At 42.0% G+C, this 19,799-nt stretch overlaps 1 protein-coding gene across 2 annotated transcripts in view; it reads left to right on the plus strand.

The window, feature by feature from the left end:
• The first annotated feature begins 26 nt into the window (after positions 1-26).
• Stx18 (syntaxin 18) overlaps positions 27-19,799 on the plus strand; it is a 103,081-nt gene continuing 83,308 nt past the window's right edge. The window contains exon 1 of one of the 2 annotated variants that reach the window (XM_027387042.2): positions 27-295. In XM_027387042.2, coding sequence (XP_027242843.1) covers positions 128-295 — 168 coding nt within the window. In that variant the 5' untranslated portion in view covers positions 27-127. The remainder of the gene's footprint in view (positions 296-19,799) is intronic. The other variant, XM_035452289.1, reaches the window with a different exon arrangement.

The following is a 19,799-nucleotide window of genomic DNA, read 5'->3' on the forward strand; positions in this document are numbered from 1 at the left end:
TCTTCTCTGCTCACAGTTCCTGGGCGGAGGCGTGCAAAAATGGAACGTCCCTCCCCGACCCGGTTCTTGCCGGGGTCGCTTGCTGCTGACGTGTGCCGACCGGCTTCTGACTGCGGTGTGGGTCGCTATGGCGGTGGACATCACACTCCTCTTCCGGGCGAGCGTCAAGACGGTGAAGACACGGAACAAGGCTCTGGGAGTAGCGGTGGGTGGCGGGGCCGATGGCAGCCGGGACGAGCTGTTCCGCCGAAGCCCTCGGCCCAAGGGAGACTTCTCCAGCCGGGCTCGCGAAGTGGTAAGCTGGTTGCTATGGAAACGCCGAGCCGGAGATGGGGCAGATCTGCACCCGGGACCCTGAACTCCAAACTCGACCCAGCCTTGTAAGCCCCGAGTGAAGAGAGGGAGTCGGTCTCACGCAGCCGACAGCTGGCTAGGGGCAGCGACAGGTTTATTATAAGGAAAGAGGGACGTGTATCCGAGCACTGTAGCAAGCAAGACTTAGAGATGCTTGGTTATCCATGTAGTAAGAAGTTGATGGCTAAGTTGAGGCAGTGAGTTCGCTGTCACTGCTGACTTGACTGCCAGTGAAAAGTTCCCACAGTCCTTCGCTTCCTGTCGCAACGTTCACCACTCTCTACCTTTGCCCTTTTCATGTATATGTTTGGGCCTCCCCTTGCGCATAGGGTTTAAAATCCACTTTCAGCTGAACTCCCTTTTTATTTGAAACAGTTTAAAAAACTCCATTGGTATGGTGGCACATGCCTTTAATCCCAGCACTTGAGAGTCAGAGGCAGGCAGATCTGGGAGTTCGAGGCCAGCCTGGTCTACAGAGTGAGTTCCGGGGCATCTGGAGCTACACAGAGAAACCTTGTCTCAAAAACAAACAAACAAAACAAAAGCACAACAAAACTCCATTGACTTCATCATATATATCATATATCACATTTCCTATTATCCCTGTATTACATTGAAGGGGGCATGTCTCAGTTTGAAATGAGAGGAAGGGGAAATAAGGTGTCCTCACTCCCTACCCTCAGTCTGGCTAAACTGTTGTGGAGGTTGCTCTCAGTGTGTGGACAGCACAGTTTTGGTATGTGAAGGCCCTTCCTGAAATTGGTGGTTTATTATTAACACTGCACAGATTTTCAGTCCTCAGGAATAGGGGATTTGGAAACAGTAGAGTTAAGAAGCACAGTTCAGCTAGAAGCCCTGTGGGGAGAGAGCTTTGCTATCAGTTGGACTGCACCCCAAGTGCTGAAAATGCATTTTCAATTATTTTCATTTAAAAGCCTTAGGGATGACAATTCTTTGAAGGTTCAGGCAGCCCCAGGGGTAGAAAGAGACTAGCACATCTGAGTTAAAGGGGAAATGTCAGCAATGGCAAACATGTCAAGCCTACGCATATATTCTTACATGCTGCTTCTGTGGTACCACAGAAGCCAGCACTCATTTTCCAATAGATCTTGTAGCTCAGAACCCCTCAATTCTGTGCCCTTAGAGCCATTACCAACTGCTGGGCTTGATGTCAAGTTGCTTGAGGTTCTACCCAGCAACTGGTTAAAAATTGATTGCATATCTAAACAGAACTTAGACTTTTCAGAACAGACTTTTAAAGGGCCTGGAATTCATCTTGTTCAGACTAATCATCTTTATAAGTGGGAAGACAACACTCAGACAAGTGCAGTGAGGGGTCCCAAGTCTTTGCAACTGAGGCCATGTCCTAGAGCTGGAGGTAGAAGCCAACTCTGCTTTGCTAGTTCTGTGGTTTTTCTCCCTCTGGTTTTGTATCTTAAATATCCACCTAAAATTTTAAAAGGTGTGTGTGTGCATGCATGCATGCATGCATGCGCACCATGTATGTGGGGGTGCCCATGGGAGGCCAGAAGAGGATATCAGATCCCCTGGAGCTAGAGTTACAGGTGGTTGTAAGCCAACCTACTTGGATACTTGGACCTGAACTTGAATTGTCTGCAAGAGCTGTAAGCATTCCTAATCACTCAATCATCACTCAACACCACCCCACATAATAATTTTAAACAGAGTTTTTGGACTTTTCAATGTCAAAGTGTTTTTCTTCTTGAGAGTTCATAGTACATGGGACTTGGAGCAGAAGGGCTTGGATTTAAATTTCTTTCTGGCTGAGTGAGGTCAAGAAGTTGCTTAACCTCAATTACCTGTTTTTTTTTTTTTCTAAGAATGATAGCCACTTTAGAAGGTCACTTGATGGATGAAATGATGAATGGTGTGCAAGTGCCTGTGAGAGTCTGAAATCTTTGTTTACAAGTAATAGTAACTTATAAACCACCCAGTGTTTCGGGGATTCTTTCAGCCATTAGTCTTTAATGTAACGGCCCCTTCAGGGCAGGGTCTTAGGTACTACATATGGACTGGGAGAAAGCTCTTACACTCTCTTGGATGGTGGTCAGAAGGTAGATGGCAGCATCCAAGGGCTTTGTCATTTGTGAGTAATTCCCCAATAAATACCCGACTTCTCTTTATCCAGGCTTTCGTGGACTCTATTATAATTTTTCATTACAATCAAAACCAGAATATGTGTGTTGGCTCACGTAACTAATGGCTTGGTGTGTCTTTCTGTAGCTCTCATCCATAAAACCCCAGGGGTGGACCTGTTCCTACTTGGACCCCAAAACCTTTGTTGTGTTCTCAGGAATAAGGTTCTTTAGTTGGCTAGGCCACATGTCCATTGCAGAGTGTGGCCAGTAGGTGACTTGGATATTATGATTAAAGCCCCACCAGAACTTTGGAAGGGGAGTGCTGTGTTCAGGAATGGAAACAAAGGGTGGTGGGCAAATACATATCTAATGGTGCCTGATGCATCTGACATTACTGAGCACATTATTATTCAAGCACATTGTCTATTAGGATAGATGCTTCCAACTTACCTGCATGTCTTGAATGACTTTGAGAATGGGCTGGGCCTGGAGATGCTGTGTGATTGCAGCGCTTCTTCCTTGTTAACTTAATAGAGGTTATAGACACCAAGGTAGCCACTACACAGTACCCAGAAGCTGCATATCCAGAGCAGCAGGAGCTCCTGAGTAGCACAGAACTGGAAGCTAGGAAAACTCAGTTAACACTAGATCTGCCAGGAAGTCACTTCAACCTCTCAGGCCAAGTTACCACATTAACAAAACTGAGAGCTTAGACTAGATAATCATAGGCACTTCTGATAAATCATAGATGTTTTAATTCCACATAAGGTTAATAGTGATTCTGAGTTGTTGAGAACCCCACCCAAGATTAGGCAAACAATAAAGTTTTGGTTTTTTTATTATATCTTGATTTTGTGAAAGTTAAATTTTATTTGTTGGTTTATTATTCATCTATCCATCCTTAAGAATTCATTAGCTTCAGGGTTTGGCTGAAATCCAAAGTTCTTTTATTTGTTTTTGTTTTTGTTTTTTGTTTTTCGAGACAGGGTTTCACTGTGGCTTTGGAGCCTATCCTGGCACTCCCTCTGTAGACCAGACTGGCCTGGAACTCACAGAGATCCGCCTGCCTCTGCCTCCCGAGTGCTGGGATTAAAGGTGTGCACCACCAACGCCTGGCCCAAAGTTCTTTTAAAAATATTTATTTTACTAAGTGTGTGTGTGTGTGTGTGTGTGTGTGTGTGTGTGTGTGTGTGTTTATGCACACCTATGGAGACCAAAGTGGATGTCAGATCCTCAAGACTGGAATTACAGGTGGTTGTTAGATGCCTGGTGTGGGTGCTGGGAACCAAAGTCAAGTCCTCTGAAAGAACAGCAAGTGTTTTTAACTGCCAAGCCATCTCTGTACCCCCCTAAAGTTCTTAGAGTGTCCCCAAACAAGGAGATTTGGCCTCATCATCTCTCTGTCCTCACTTCTCACATGCTCCCCTTGCATTCTTCTGCTGCCATCGTGTCATCTTTGCTTATCATCTTTGCTGTTCTCTCAGGCGCCTTCCTACCTCAGGGTCTGCATCTGTTGTTTCCTTTACATGGAACACTACTCCCAGAATCCACACAGATTGCTCTCTGTTAACTTCAAGTGGCTCAGATATTTACTAAATGAAGCCTTCCTGGACCTCTTTGTATAAAGTGGCATCCTTTTTCTCTTCCTTGTAATGTGTTGTTTTCATTGCTAACAGATTGTGTATAGTTTTTAGTTTATATGACTTGGGCTCCCTAGAAAAGAAAACTGGTCTGTACTGAATCCATAGCTTCTAGAACAGTGCAGGAATATAGGTTTGCAGTGCATATCTCTTGAATTAATAAGTACTAATTGACTGTATCTCTTGGCTTTCACTTTTGGGGCTATCCAAGCATCCTTCTAGTTCTAAAAATGTGCAGCCCAAATAGGTCTCTTGACTATTTCAGATGTAGATTTATACTGAGCCCAGCATCTGTTATAAATAGTAGCTTTAGTTTTATTAATGAGGTTCAGGCCTTCTCTTAAGGAGAAGCAGACACAGCCTAGTTTGGGGGTGACTGACAAGTGTAACTCTCCATCATCAATTCCTCAGTCCTCTTTGATTTCCCTCTGAGAGGCCCCAATATTAGAGCCCAGTAATTGAGCCGGAACCACCTGGATTGTTATCTGGAGGGGCTGGAAATAGATTTTACCCAGAAGTTGGCTGTAATTCTAGTTCAACAGGGATTTCAGTGAGGGAACACATTTTGGAAGCAGCAGGTGCAAAGAGCCAGAGAGAAGCAGAGGCAGGAGATGGGGCCAGGCTCTGGGAGCAGAGAGGAAAACTGTGCAACTTATGTGACAGCTAGAAGCAGAACAGGGGTGTGTTGAATCCTTTCCTTGCAGAAACCTTTTTGCAAAATGAAGTAAAGGGTGGCTTTGAGGAAAGCTGGGATGGGCAGGGACACAGGAAAGAGACAGTCATTAGCCAGCCTTCTCTTCTGCCTTCCCCTCTTCTCCCTCAGGAACCAACTAAAAGGTCCAGAAACCCACTAACTGGCCTTTTAATTTCACAATGTTGTATCTTTGTGGTTTATAACAATTGATGTTTCCTGTGTGTATAACTCAGTGCCAGAGACTATTCTTATGAAGTCAGTTGTGAGCTCTTTCTGTGGGTTGTCCTTCTGGATTTTGCCTAGGACTTAGGAGGACTACAACTTTTGAAGTTTTGTTTTTCAGTAATTGGTTTATTCCATTACCTGATTGAATATCTGATGTGTATCAGGCATTGTGTGGGCAGAGAGAACTTTGAAAATACAGATAAAGGACACCTAAGTCTCCTGGGGAGAATTAATGGAAACCTCAGATAGAAAGCAGTAATTTAATTGGACCATCAGGGTTCAGAACCATCATACCAAACTTAGAAAGAGATAGCAGTGTGCAGGGAAGTGTGTGAGGGGAGACAATGAGGCACAGCAGGGCCAGCGGAGCAGAGACAAGACAGGGATGAGAAGAACTACTTTTTTCGGGAGACGGAGTAATAGAGTGGGTCCCTAGACATGAGGCTGTTCTGGATTGCATAGATGAGGGTGCAAACTTTGTTCTGCAGGCTAAATCCAGTTTGCTCTCTGTTAATAAAGTGATCATGTTAACTTCCATCAATTAGGCTTAGAATGCTAAGTATTTGATATGGAAGAACCTTGAACATTTTCAGCATTTCTCAGAGTTGATTGATATTTTGATTTTTGAAGTTGTAAATGCAGAAAATGCTGCTTTATATAAATGTATAATACAAAAAAATGGCGGAAAAAGGTATGCTTTGGGCAATTTCAGAAATTGTTGGAAATTGTATGCTAACCTGAAGCCAAAATTCAATGAACATTTTAAAAATGAAAATCAATTTGTTTATTCAAGCAGGATTTACAAACAAACAAACATTCTAACAAGATACAATCCAAAGATACACTATCTAATACTTCTATACTGAGCAGTGATTGTGTTATAAATCTTTGTTTTCTGTATTGAAACTATCACTCCAGGAGGAGAAAAAACTTTGTCTGTAGGATCACTGCAGGTTCTTAACTTGGTAGTCTTATGTTTAAACCATAGTGTTTCAGACAGTGCTGGCTGGCATCACGTGGCGTGACATCTCACGTGGTGTGACATCAAGCACAGTGCTGTGTGTTTAGAACCAACGCTGCAGTGACATCACACATTGGTAGTGGTGGTGAGTGCTGCCAGAAGCACCTCATTATGCATTTGAGTTTGAGTTAAGTTTTGGTCATTTTGCATCCAGAAACTGTTTGTTGTTGTCACATTTTTTGGTCCCCTCCATTTCCAGTTTGTTGATTATGAATTTGTTATGGTTTGGGTATGAAATACTTCCCTCCTCCCACAGGCTCATGTCTATGAAAACTTGGTCTATATTTGGTGGTGGTATTTGGAGAGATTGTACAATCTTTAGGAGATGAAGCTTAGTGGGAGGAAGTGAGTCACTGGAGGGCAGAATTGATGGGGAATGTTCTTCTGTGTATATGTTTCTCTTATTGGTTAATGAATAAAACACTGATTGGGTGATTGGCCAGACAGGAAGTGACATAGCTGGGCAGAATCAGTATATAAGCAGGGGCAAACAGGAAATCGCTCTCTTCTCTGCAGAGACGCTTAGGAGGCAAAGAAGTTGCAGGTCCGACATTCCCTGGTAAGCCAAGATCATGTGGAAATACATGGATTAGGAGTTATGGATTAATAATTAAGACAGAGCTAGTCAATAAGAAGCCCAAGTCACTGGCCAACAGCTTCATAATTAGTATAGAGTCTGTGTGTTTTATTTGGGGCTCAAGAGCCACAGCACCTGATGGGCCAGAAACATTTATATTACATGGACTTGTGGTTTCTGTCCTGGTTCTGGCCTGATTTTGCTGCTTCTTGATTCACCAAGAAGTACGCAGGCAGCTTTATGCTCCCTCTGCCATAGACAGGAGCTGTCACTACTATCAGCCTTTCTTCACTGTGATGATCAGCACCCTCTCAAACTATGAGTTGAAATATTTTTTTCTTCTCTAAGTTGCCGTTGTCAAATATTTGCTCTCGGTGGTAGAGAAATACAGGGGTACTTACCTGTGTTTAGTATGCTAAAAACAGCCTGAAATGGAGAGTACTCGTTTTTTTTAAGCTTGCAGATCACCAGTAGTTCACCATGTTACCCACTAAGATAGACCTAAAATAATCCCTTCCATTGTGACAATTTTAGTAAATTGTCTAGTAGATTGTTTTCCTGTCTAGGACCTGGCTTCATCTTGGAGGATCAAGAACTGATTTGTCTATACACTTCGAATAGAACCTTGTGTGTCAGGGCATTGCACCAATTTATAAGTCAGAATACAGTAGGCCTTCCACTTCATAGCATTCTCCTATAGAAGCTGTGCATATTCAGCTGGGGATTGAAATTTTTTAAAAACTGCTTGTGTGATGAGCATGCACTTATATTTATTCTTGTCACTCTTCTCTGAGTAATCCAGTCTAACAACTATTTACCTAACAGTCAGTTGTATTGTGTTATTTAAAGTATGTAAGCATTTAAAGTATGTAAGATGGCAAATCCTGGGGCATTTATGGAAGGGACTCAAACTTCTGTGGATTTTGTTTGCATAAGGGTCCTAAAACCCATCTCCTGTATCTCTGGGAAGATGACTATGCCAGGCTGTTGGTTTATTGCAAGCACTGTAACATACACTCAGGAAAGCCCACATTTTCAAAAACTATTCATTTTTGAGCATCTTCTCTAGGCAGAAGCTCTGCTGAGGTCTTTGTGTGGTTTATCTCATTTAGTATTTCACTTTTTAAGGGTTTGAACTATGATGCTCAATGTATAATGGTGACTATGTTGTGAATAATATGGTTTTAGAATTCATGTGAACTTGATGCTTGAGGTTTATTATGTAGAAATCCATATGGGCTCCCTCTGGTGGGTGAAAGATCAAGGAGGTCTATGGATGTCAGTCATTCCTATAATATAAACTCCTTTTGATTAAAACACTTAGGTTAGGTGAGGTGGTGCAAACTTTTAATCCCAGCCCTCAAAAGGCAGGGGCAGATGGATCTCTGAGGTCAGGGCCAGCCTGGTCTATACAGTCAGTTCCAGGCCAGCCAAGGCTTCGAAGTGAGACCCTGTTTCAAAAAGTTCCAAAATAAATAAATAAATAAATAAATAAATTTATCTTAAAAAGAGGCACCTTGAAACTCCTCTTAGAGAGTGCATAAACCTGATGGACTTGCTGAATGAACCCAGTAACTTACACACAGAAAGTTTACAGCACAGTTGAAACAGTAAATACAGGGAGCATTTTCCTTCCTGGCTTTCAAGTTATCTAAGTCTGGAGATCCTAGTGTGTGCTACTTCCTACAAATTATGGTCTAATATATACCTGTTTGTCAGAATGTTCTCATCCTGGGGCTCAAGAGTCAGGTTCACTGTCTGTTTTTTCTTTCTTTCATAATATGTTTCTACCTATTTAGAGTCAGTGATAAGAAAACTACTAAAATGAAGCTCTGCCTTTTCAGGGGCATCTCCAGCTCAGATTTCTGTAGTTTAATTAGAAGAGACAGGCAGCAGGGTGTTGTGACTCATGAGAACCAAGAAAGGAATTGAAAGTGTATATTTTGAGTTAGAAGTCCTTTTGTTTCTAGGCAGTAATTAGCTGTATGGTCCTGCAGACCCCTACTGTCTGCACCATTATTCCAAATGAGAGGTTGTGAGCAGATGGTCCTTGGGAGCCTTTGCAGTAGGATAGTCCCATGGTTTGTTCAGTTTCTGTCCTGAAATTCCTAGGGTGTATTTTAACATTCTTCTTGATGACAATTGTTCATTGCCTTGAGACATTTTCCCTAAGTCCCTGTATGCTCAGACTTTTTTTATCCAGATGAAACAATGACTTTTTTCAAAGTTGGCATTTTGCATGTTTCTTTTAATAAATAAGTTTAATGATGGTATGTACTCTCATAATGAGCTACTATCAGCATACATTTTGAAGTTGACTGTTTTTAAAATCTGATTATAAAAATAGTATATGCTCATTAAACAGAATAGAAAAAGGGATTAGCTGTTTTTGACAACTTTGATGTATAACTTTCTTGAGTCTTAATTAAATGAATATAAAGTTCTCCTACAATAACTATACATCTGTTCTGTGCCCCTCCCCCATTTTTGTTTTGTGTTCTGTTTCTTCTATTTCACTTTGTTGGTCAGCATTTTTCTGTGCTTGTATGTATTGCTATATACCACTAACTTATTTTGCTGCATATCTATTAGAAATATCTCATAACTGATTTAACATGAATATCTATTGAAATATTGATACTGTTTTGTCACCACTTTAAACAATAGAATATTTTGCCAAATTTATTTCAGATTTATCCTAGCTCCTTAAAAGACAACAACTAGAAATTTAGTTTGTTTTATGTTTATTTTTTCTCATATAAGAAGTGTACATATCCTAACATTGATAAGAAGAAAATGAATACTGGGTCATTTGAGAACATGAAGTTACATGAAAACTTACTATGTGTGCTGAGTGAATATGGAAAAGGTGGCAACTAGTAGCTAGACATGGTCGCTCAAGCCCCTAATTCTAACTCTTGGGAGGCTGTGTCAGGAGGATTGCCACAGTTTGATGTTGCTTGGGCCATAGTAAACTCTGGCTAGTGGAGCCCTAAAGAGCAAGTACAGTGGGTTGGGTGGCCAGCATAACAATGGATGCTGTGGTAACAGGAAGGAAGGACTCTGGCTTTCCTAGACCGGTGTGTGCTTGTAGCCACTGCTTTGAAGTCAAGTGGGAGTGGGTGGGGTGAGGTTTGTGGCCTGATCATGAAAATGTACAAACACTAGAGGTGATCCTGAATCCATTTTTAACTCTTTTTTTTAAGTTTAACTTTTATTTTATGTGTATTGGTTTAAGGGTATCATATCCCCTGAAACTAGAATTATAGACAGTTGTGAAATGCCATGTGGGTGCTGAGAATTGAACCCGGGTCCTCTGGAAGAGCAGAGAGTGCTCTTAACTGCCGAGCCATCTTCCCAGCGCCCCCCACCCCAATCCTGGAAACAGAGGCATTTTCAATCATAGCAAAACAAACAAACAAACAAACAAACAAAAACCTTTCAGTGGTAACCTTAAAATGACCCAGTTGTATAGTGATGCAGACCTGGGTATATTATAATGCTGTAATGCACATGTGAACCTGGGAGGGAAGAGCAAGTGTTGTAGAGAGATGAGGTGATCTAAATTAGCTTGTAAGTCTGGTGCAGTTTCCAACCGAATCCTAACAGAACTTTTCTGAGAAGAGCATGAAAGTAGTCGCAAAATTCATCTAGGAAGACAGATGTGAGGACAGGTAATTGACTTTTGAATCAACAGGAAGGTGTGTTGGTAGAGTCGGAGCGCTGGCCTTCTACGGTACAAAGCATGCCAAAGCCTAGCTCTAACACATGCATGTGATGTGACTTGTTCATCGGCCTTTAAGCATGGGACTGTGTTTCAAAGCTATCCATGCTTTTAAGGAGACATGTAGAACTTCTCACACCTCTGTTTTAGTGTATGTACACTCTGAATGGACTAGAGATTTAGTTATTAAAGCAAAATAGAGGAAAATGGGAAATGAATGCTGACTTACCTTGCTTCTAGAGGTGGAGGTGTCTTTTTGAGTTTGCAGCAACATTGATGACGTAATGATGATGGCCCTGATCAGCATGGGGGTTATTAGGCAAACATGGCATGCCAAAGAGTTGTGTCAGGGCACAGGAAGAAGTCCTTCACTGTCACTGTCCTACTCTGTCCTAAGAGGTAAAACTGACAACAAAACCTCCATGCTCCAAGTATGGAGATAACAACAAGCTGGTCTAACCATAGTAACGAGGCCATTGATACTTGAGTGATGGACTGTGTGCAACCTTGTTTCTGCTCCTGTCATTCAGAACTTTGTTAATGAACACACACTACTATTGTATGGAAAGCAAATCAGAAGTGAAGCGCCTAGAAGATGAGATACTTGTGGTAGGATTTGGGGGAGAATTAAAAGCTTTTGATTAGAAAACTGGGGCTGGAGAGATGGCTCAGAGGTAAAGAGTACCAACTGCTCTTCCAGAGGTCCTGAGTTCAATTCCCAGCAACCACATGGTGGCTCAAAACCATCCATTATGAGATCTGGTGCCCTCTTCTGATGTGCAGATATATATGGAAGCAGAATGTTGTATACACAATAAATAAATAAAATCTTAAAAAAATGTCATGGGTAAGCAGTATGCTATGCACGCATGTATTAAGTGTGCTGTGGAGGGGGCCTCTATTTGAGGGATGTGTGTGGTAAAGCCTTTTGTAAAGGGAGAGTAACTTTTCTGTAGCTCAGAGTTCAGTTCAGATTCTCTTAACCTGTCCAAGAAAATCAGCCACAAATGTTGCACTGACCTCTTAGCTTCTTGGCTGTCATTGTAAAAACAATAAGTCTTAACAGTAACTGTTGTCATATCCTACCTGGCCTTGTGTAGCAACTGTCATTGACTGTCCTGCAAGGTAGGCCCAATACTGTGAAGAAAATGAGGTTCAGAAGGTAGGGCCACCTCCCTGGATGTAGTCCCAAGCACTGGAGATGGGAAGAGTGATGAGAGGGCTCCTCAGCCCTGGCTGGCCTGCCGCACTTGCCGGCTCTCAGGTGTACAGTTTTTCCTGGTGGAGCTGCACTCCATGGCATTGAATGAGCCCTATGGGCCTCTAGGCTCTGCTCCTTGATGTGCTGTCACATCATCTGTGGCTATTAGGAGCAATTTGGCCTATAAGTCACATGGATTTGAAAGTACTTGACTAGTTTGGGGGGGGGCAGATGAAACTACTACTGCTGAACCATGCTTTGGTGAGGAGGGGTCTTTAGACTCCTCATTCCCTCTCCTGTTTTGTCTTCCTCACTGGCTCTTTTAAAAAAACAGTTGTCTAGTGGTTGATTTATTTCTTATTATAATGATGTTGATGTGTGCTCTGGGGGAATAGGAAAAGTAAACTCAGTTTATAGGGCATAGGCATGAGAAAATATGATTCTGCTTTTCATGAAGCATGCTAGATGTTGAGGTTTTTTTTTTTTAGAATTGCCTAGTGAAGCAAGGGACCTGTAATTTTGCCATTGGGTATGGACATTGTCCAGGGAAGGACCCTAATGCGGGGGAGGAAGCTGACTACTGCTCAGGGCTTTGCTTTAGGAGACACTTGACTGTGCATTAAGAGTAAGGAGTCTACTTACTGAGATAAGGTTCTGAGATAAGGTTAAGAAAACCATCAATTTCCTAGAATCTGGAAGGAAACATTTATTTAATCATTGATTATCAAGCGTCCCTGGTGGGCCACACTCATGGTTTTGGCCCTGCGAACCCAGCAGAGAGAAGAGATGAGTTCTCATGTACTTTGGTCTGATGGGAACATATAGTAAACAAGTGTACACAGAGACTCTGTGTCAGAAAGTCAAAACCGTCTCAGGTAAACTTTCAAGGTGCCTATAAGTGATTAGGAACCCTTGACAGGGGAACTTTGAGGATTTGGGGACAAGAGATTATTTCTGGGTGAAGTTGAAAACAGCTTTGGGGAAGAGGTGACTTGAGTAGATCTCTTAAAGACTAGTGCATTTTCCACAAATGAGAATGAAGAGAAGAGAGACAGGCTAGGAATGATTACAGACTCCAAGGTGGACGCTCAGGGTGTCAGCTTGGACTGAGTAAACCTTAGCTTACTCAGGAGGAGGATGTGTAGGTCAGGGATTTTCCATATAGTCTTTGGCCTTTGGGATCCACTCTGCCTAGCCCTGCTACCTTTGTCCAGGATGCTGATCTTAGTGGATAGCATGCCAGGATGCCCTTGCCCCCTGACTTTTGGTGGAAGTTAGCGGGGAGAGGTTCCAGAGAGATATTGGAAGTTTGAATGAGAGGAGTTGGTTTGGTACCTGTATTACGATAAATCTTTCCACCAAAAGCCACCAAGCCCCATGTGTGCTCTACGCCAGCCGCCCGCCTGAGTTAGGGCCCAAATTAATACACAGAAACTTGTATTAGGTTCAAATGCTGCTTGGCCAATGACTAGGATTTCTCATCTGTTAGCTCAGTCTTAATTATCATAAATCTATATATTTTATAAGACTTATCTTATAGAGGATGCCTTCTGCTGGCACCCTCCCTTGCCAGTGGATCACATTGCACCGCTGGAGGAGGAGCCGAGGGGAAAGAGGGCACTTTCTGTTTCTCCTTGTTTAAATATGAGTCTCCTTGCTATGTCACTTCCTGCCTGGATCACCATTTCTCTAGTACATTTCCCAGAATCCTCTTTGACTCCTAGTCCTGTCCAACTTGCTGTTTCATTAGCCAAACAGAACTTTATTTAACAATCAATAAGATAAACATACACAGTACATTCCCCATCATACCTGGGTACTGGGTTTGCATCCATAGCCCGTGACTCCATTAGGTATCTGCTTACCACCTAGATCCTTCCCTGTGTATGTCAAACATCTTGTATATCAGGATGGATTTAGTCAGTAGGGTGATACCAGCCAGCCAGCTATGTCTCAGTGCTGCATTACAGTCCTACTCAAGGTGATGCTGGAAGACAATGACAAGGGGAAACCCTGTGACTAGCACTTTGAACAATTCATCTCTGTCTCTCTCTTTGAGGTGAGTTTTGTTTGATCTCTGTTTTCCTCCCTTCTTTTCTAGCTCAACATTGCAGAAGAAAAGTCAAGTACTTTTGGCTTCACTGTGCTTTTTCTCAGTGATGTGGCAGTTCATACTTTTCTTCCAAATACAACCTGAAAGGTTAGAGGTGGTAAATGGCTCCATGGCACACTGACTGTAAATCTGAGCTGAAATGGAATCTGTAAGCCATTATCAGATTCCAAATCAAGCTGCTGTGGCCTTCTCCAGTTTTTGTTTCAGTGAAAGTGTGTTTTCATTCTGTCAGTGGACAGTTCACACACCTACTGTTAAGAGTGTTCACAGTGAATACTTGATGTGAAAGAGACTAGTTAAATACTTCATCTCTAAGGGATTCCATTAAAGTAATAAGGAAATTGCATTTAATTTTGAATGGAAGAAAGATTTTTAATGCCATTGCCATTAAGCATTTATCATCTATATGTGACGCTGGTTTTTGTGAGTGAATTCCTGAAGCACAGTTGGTCTTTATATAGGTAGAAAGGAAATATTCCTGCTGAATGTATAGTTTGATGTCACCTTAACAGTGGAGAAAAGCATACCTCTCCAAAGAATAGCATGTGATGGTTGATTGGAAACTTTTGGAGTTACAGCTTTTAGCTCTACCTCCTAAATAAGAAAAAAAAATATATAAATGACTCCCCAGATGAAGGTGTGGTGGGGTACTTCGTAGACTTAATTGACTCCAGATATAGGTTGTGATTTGTAAACAAGCAGTGACAAAGAGGAAGTGAAATCAAAATTAAGGGTAGGAAGGGAAGAAAGAGATATGAAGATAAGGTGACGAATTTTCTAAAAGCTTCTAAATACATGTCTGTGAGTAAGCAATTGGAAGTCTGCAGCCATGCCTCAGTTATGTCAGAAGGTAAAATCTGGAAACATCTCGGTCCCCAAACAGGCCCCCTCTCTTGTTTAAGAATGTCTTGATGCTCATTGCTTGGTGCGGTCTTGTGAGTTCAGGGTTTGCCTCTGGACCATTTCACTGACAGCGGCATAGCGTCATCTGCTGTGAGGCACAGGACAGGGTGTCTTGGAGGACAGCCTTTTCTGTTTACACTTTGGCGTTTTGACATTGTTGTAGCTCCTATAAATATCTAGGAGCCAGCTGTCCTCAGTGAAACAACTACAAATGTTGTTTCACTTATTTCCCTCTTTCCTGGCCATCCCTGTCTGCTTAGTGACCAGGCCCCAGAGGACAGGCAGGCCCTTTGTCCCACTTCCCTTACAGCATAGAGCACAGGTTCAGCACATAGCTGGAAGTGAAAGATGTGAATAGCCACAGTATTTTCTCTCATGTCCATTTCATTGTGGCCATGTGGGTTCAGACCCTGGCCACCTGGAGCTTGAACCTGTGGAATTGGTCCCTTCATCTCTCTGGAGTCTGGTCATTTTCATCTTCCCTGCCTCCCTGCTTCCATCCCTCCCTCCTTCCCTCCCCTCCTCCCTCTTCAAAACCCTCCAGTATTTCCCATTTCCCACAGCTTTCACTTAGCTGGTATCTAGAAGGTTTTTCAAAACAAGCTGTGTCCTTCCAGTGTTGAGCCCCATGCTTCTCTGATGGTCCTACAGCTTCAGCCAAACTACCCTTTCATAACCCCATCTTCCTTCTCACCACCTGCATGATGCAGCTTTTTCTCCTGCCTGGACCACTCACTCTCCTCCCCTTTCTCAAATGTACTAATACCTACACTGGTCTCCTGAGTTCGAACCCATTGCTGCCTGCTTTATTTATTAAGTGAAGAACTCTATGGTCTGTGGCACCTTCTTTTTTTTTATTACTGCTTTATGTTATTTATTGATCATATAAGATTTAACTTTCCAGATGAAACTAGAAAAATGGTATTTGTGAATCCTGCATCTTATTATTTACTTTAGGCCATAGTAGATGAACAGGGAGAAGTTAGGACTCCATCTTCACATTTCTCTTCCTGTTAAGAGGATGTAAACGGATGTTTAATCCAGGTGGTGGTGGTGCACTCCTTTAATCCCAGCACTTGGGAGGCAGAGGCAGGCGGATCTCTGTGAGTTTGAGACCAGCCTGGTCTACAAGAGTGAGTACCAGGACAGGCTCCAAAGCTACACTGAGAATCAAAGAGAGAGAGAGAGAGAGAGAGAGAGAGAGAGAGAGAGAGAGAGGAAAGAAAAAGGATGTCAATATCTAATGGGTCCTCCCTTTTAAAGCTAAAGCCTAGCACAGAGTCTGGACTATAGTAAGGTTTCCTTATATGGTTCTAGAATAGATGACTAAAAGGTACTCCCCAGATAATTATTGTTTAAACCAGCAGAGATAAGTTCCCCTCTTAAAGCCACATAAGCCCATTTTCCTTTTGCTTTTCCACCCACAGCAGTTCTTCCTGCAGTTTGTCCCTATTACCTGCCTTGGTGTTCAGAGTGAAATTTAAATCAGTTTTCAATCATCCTTTCTGGGAGACTGGAGAGCAGTTTAGTTCTGTCCTCAATAGTAAGTAGCCCTCCAGCACATCAGACTGCCTCCAGGGGGCGCTTCTCAGAGGCCTCTCCTGTTCTACCCAAAGCCATTTTTTGTTGTTGTTTAAAGAAGCAATCATTTGTATTTGTTTTTAATTATTTTTCCAACTCTTGATAAAACTTAGTTCTTTTCATAATTCTACTAAAGTGAAACTCTACAAAGGCCTGATAAACACTGTCATCAATGGAAGGCTTTCTATTGCAATCTCTTTCTCCTATTTGGAGTGTGCTGTTAGCTGTGGTGTGTCATCGTCGCCCCCACTTCCCCATCTTGTCAGGTTTGATCTGGGATCTACTCAGTGTTTTTGCTACCCCAGTATATATATATATAGTTTTCCCCTAGTATGTACCTTGATTTTCTTCTCACAAATACCAACTTTTATTATCAGGAGTCAGAGACCCCAATGCAGATTAGCTTAGATGATCAAAAAAAATTATGGATTGATATTACCAAATGGCTGGATTCAGCTGACCTAACAATATCACCAAATGGCGAGTTTCCTTTATTCCCTCTAGTCTGCCTTTCAGCATTGGTTCTTCTTTGCCATCATTTTTGTTTGTTTCTATACTTTTTCAGATCACATGAACTTTTTTTTGAGATATGTTCTTTTTATGTAGTCCTAGCAGTCCTGGAACTCACTATGTAGACTAGGCTAGCCTCAAATTCACAGAGATCTGTCTGCCTTTTCCTCCTAAGTGCTGGGATTAAAGGCATATACCACCATGCCTGTCACCATGGCCCTTTTTGTTCACCTTAAAAACACAAAATTAGCTTTGGCACCTTCTTAAAGCCCTTGCTTTGTGGTAGCCAAACAAGAGCACTGTGTCCTTGTAGCACCCATACAGATGCTGGGGCTCAGCTAATTGAGTAAGAGGAAATGGATAGTATGTGTATGTGGACCTCTTAGCTCACAGCTCTTCAGCTGCAGAGTATCACTGCTGAGTGCTGGGGAGGAGGTTTCCAAAGGAAATGTAAGAGCCCTTCAGAAGGAGCAGTGCATAATGGTGACCCCAAAGAGCTGTTTTGCATTCAAAGTTGTGCTCCCTCACTCCATGTTAAATACATTGGTAATTCACTCCATACTGAGAGTGCCTCTGAGAACCAGGTCTTCCCTTACTTTTGAGCATCCACTGTACATCTGGTAGACAAACATGAGTAAGATCATCTCTGATCTTAAGAACCCCAAGTCTAATGAAGAGTCAGGCAGGCATTAAAGTACTTAATGGAAGCCTGTTGTTATAAGTGCTGTCACCACAGTGGCAGATGGCAGAAGTAGAAGTGAAGTGCTCACACAGGAGAGCTAACTTTTTAGCTTGACCTTCAAGGGTATAACAGGGTTCCCCCAATTGTGAAAGGAACAGCTTTCTCCTGAAGGCTCTGTGAAATATCAGGGGACTGATTCGGTCAGATAGAGTTAGAAAGCTTATCTGCTGCCACTCGTGGGTCAGGGTGGCAGCCAGGATGATGACATAGTCAGTTGTCACAGTAGCAGATCTAGGCAGACTCAATAGAGGCTTGAATTAAATCCATAACTGGAGGGACAGAAGACAGTCAAGACATGTATGACAGGAAGTAAACTCCATTAGATATAGGAGATGACAATGTTAAAGATTCCATTGAGGCTTGGTTGAGTTAAAAGTGACTAAGTGTGTAATTATATTTTGTGCTATTATCTGAGGTACATGTCTAACAATTAAGTGACACATTGAACAGGTAGCTGCAAAGACAGAAGTGTACTGCAAGACTGGTTTCAGTGCTGGGGACAAAGACCCAGGTGACATGAGTGTAGATGGAGACTGAAACGTTGGAGAGTGAAGGAAGAAAAGGCTCTGAGGTGAATCGTAGGGAAAGACATTTAAGAGGTCATCAGAGTGTAGGAAACTCAAAGCCTCAGCTCTGGAGAAGGCAGGCATGTGGGGTAGGTTAGTTCTTGATGAAGGTGGTGTCACTGAAGATGGCTTACAGTCTAAGGATAATGGCAGAGATCCTCTGTTCCTGGAGGGTATCCTTAGTAATAGGTGAAGAAAGTAATTTTTAATTGAGGGGATTAAGCAAAGGGCTTCGAAAGTACTCAACCTAAACAGTAGATGTGGGCCGCTCTGCATATGTACATTCCTGTCTCTCTGCACTGGCCCACCAATCTAAGTGTAGACATAGCTTAGTGGACTTAAATATATTTGTTTCTTTAAAAACTGGGCTTCCTGTGCAACTGTGCAAGTGACTGACACCTTGAAGGCTTTTCACATCATTGGGTTTTTTTTTTTTTTTCTGCTGGTTATCAGTTTGACTTCCAACTTAGATGTGACTTTCTTTTGTTTCTTCTACATTTTGCATATTTTTGGTTGTTCCTAATGCATCATAATGTATAGTTTCCTGTCTTCTTTCCTGCCCTCCTTCCTTCTCTCCTTCCCTTTTCAATTTCCTTCCTCACAATCTTTCCTAAAACTGGCATGCTCCATTAGTTGCCTGCATTGGGCAGTTTGTGGTGTAGTACTTCAATCCAGACTACTTTCCTCATCCATCTGTAGAAATTGGCAGTAGTTTTGAGTCTTCTCCATCAGGGTCTGGAATCTGAATTTGCTGTCTTACTCCTCTTCCGTTTTCCCAAGTCGATGTCTTGAACCACTGACTGGATCTGTGTGCCCACAATAACATGAGCAGCATGAATCTGGAATCAGATTTTAAGGGGAATATAGAACCAAGTCCATTAAATTTTGGTCCTTTTTTGAGCCTAGATTAAAATAGAATGGTATTCAGAGTGTGAATATGTTGTTGAATCCCTAACACTCATTGAGCCTGGCATCGTGTGTGTTCATTTTTCAGTAACTGGGTGGGTCACTTTTTTATTTATTATGAACACAAACACTGATGCTAACAGCTGACATGTGAAAGGAAAGAAGGCGCTGGTGATGAAAACCATTTAATGATTAGTGAGGAAACAAATATTGCTTAATGAAAATAAAAACCATGTCGAAAGGGCCTAATGCTGACTTTTGGAAATATAAGCATGTTGCGGTCTTTTGTGTACCCTCTGTCCTGTACAGTAGATATTGTTTAAAATTGCTTGGGAACTGGAGCTTGCAATTGTGAGCCTGGAATGTCCTGCAGATAATTAAGTTGTGGTCAGGCTTTGGAAAAATAAAAAGTTCTCGAACTATGATTTTATAAACATGCTACAATAACATTTCTTTATATTTAACAGTTTCTTATAGAAAGTTGATACTCTCATGAGGCATTGATTAAAGGTAAAACATCAAGAAAGAAAAAATATTAAATTAAAACTTCACTTAGGATGTTGACAGTTGGCTTGTAATATTAAACAGATGTGTATGTTCCTGGGGATAGTCTTCCTTCTGAACTGAATTGCTAAGTTGTATTTTTTTTAATGACAACTACAAATTTTTGATCAGTTAATAATTTTAAATACCCGTTCTACAATCTTCAGTATCTAGCTTCATCTGTAGTTTGAGCCTTCTCAATGATATAATGACTGGTGAGACCTTTGCTGCCTCTTCTAAAGCCTTTCATTTTCTCCACCCCCTCCCCAATCCCAAAGCTTAGCCCAGCTCTTCTGATTTCATGATGCATTCTTGGAGATTGATTCCTTGAAATAATTTTAGGATCATTGGGTGGAATTCTACCCTGGCAGATTTATGTCTGTAGTTTCCTCCCATGTAA

The sequence above is a fragment of the Cricetulus griseus genome (assembly GCF_003668045.3).
Source record: "Cricetulus griseus strain 17A/GY chromosome 1 unlocalized genomic scaffold, alternate assembly CriGri-PICRH-1.0 chr1_1, whole genome shotgun sequence".
In the NCBI taxonomy this organism is placed as follows: Eukaryota; Metazoa; Chordata; class Mammalia; order Rodentia; family Cricetidae; genus Cricetulus; species Cricetulus griseus.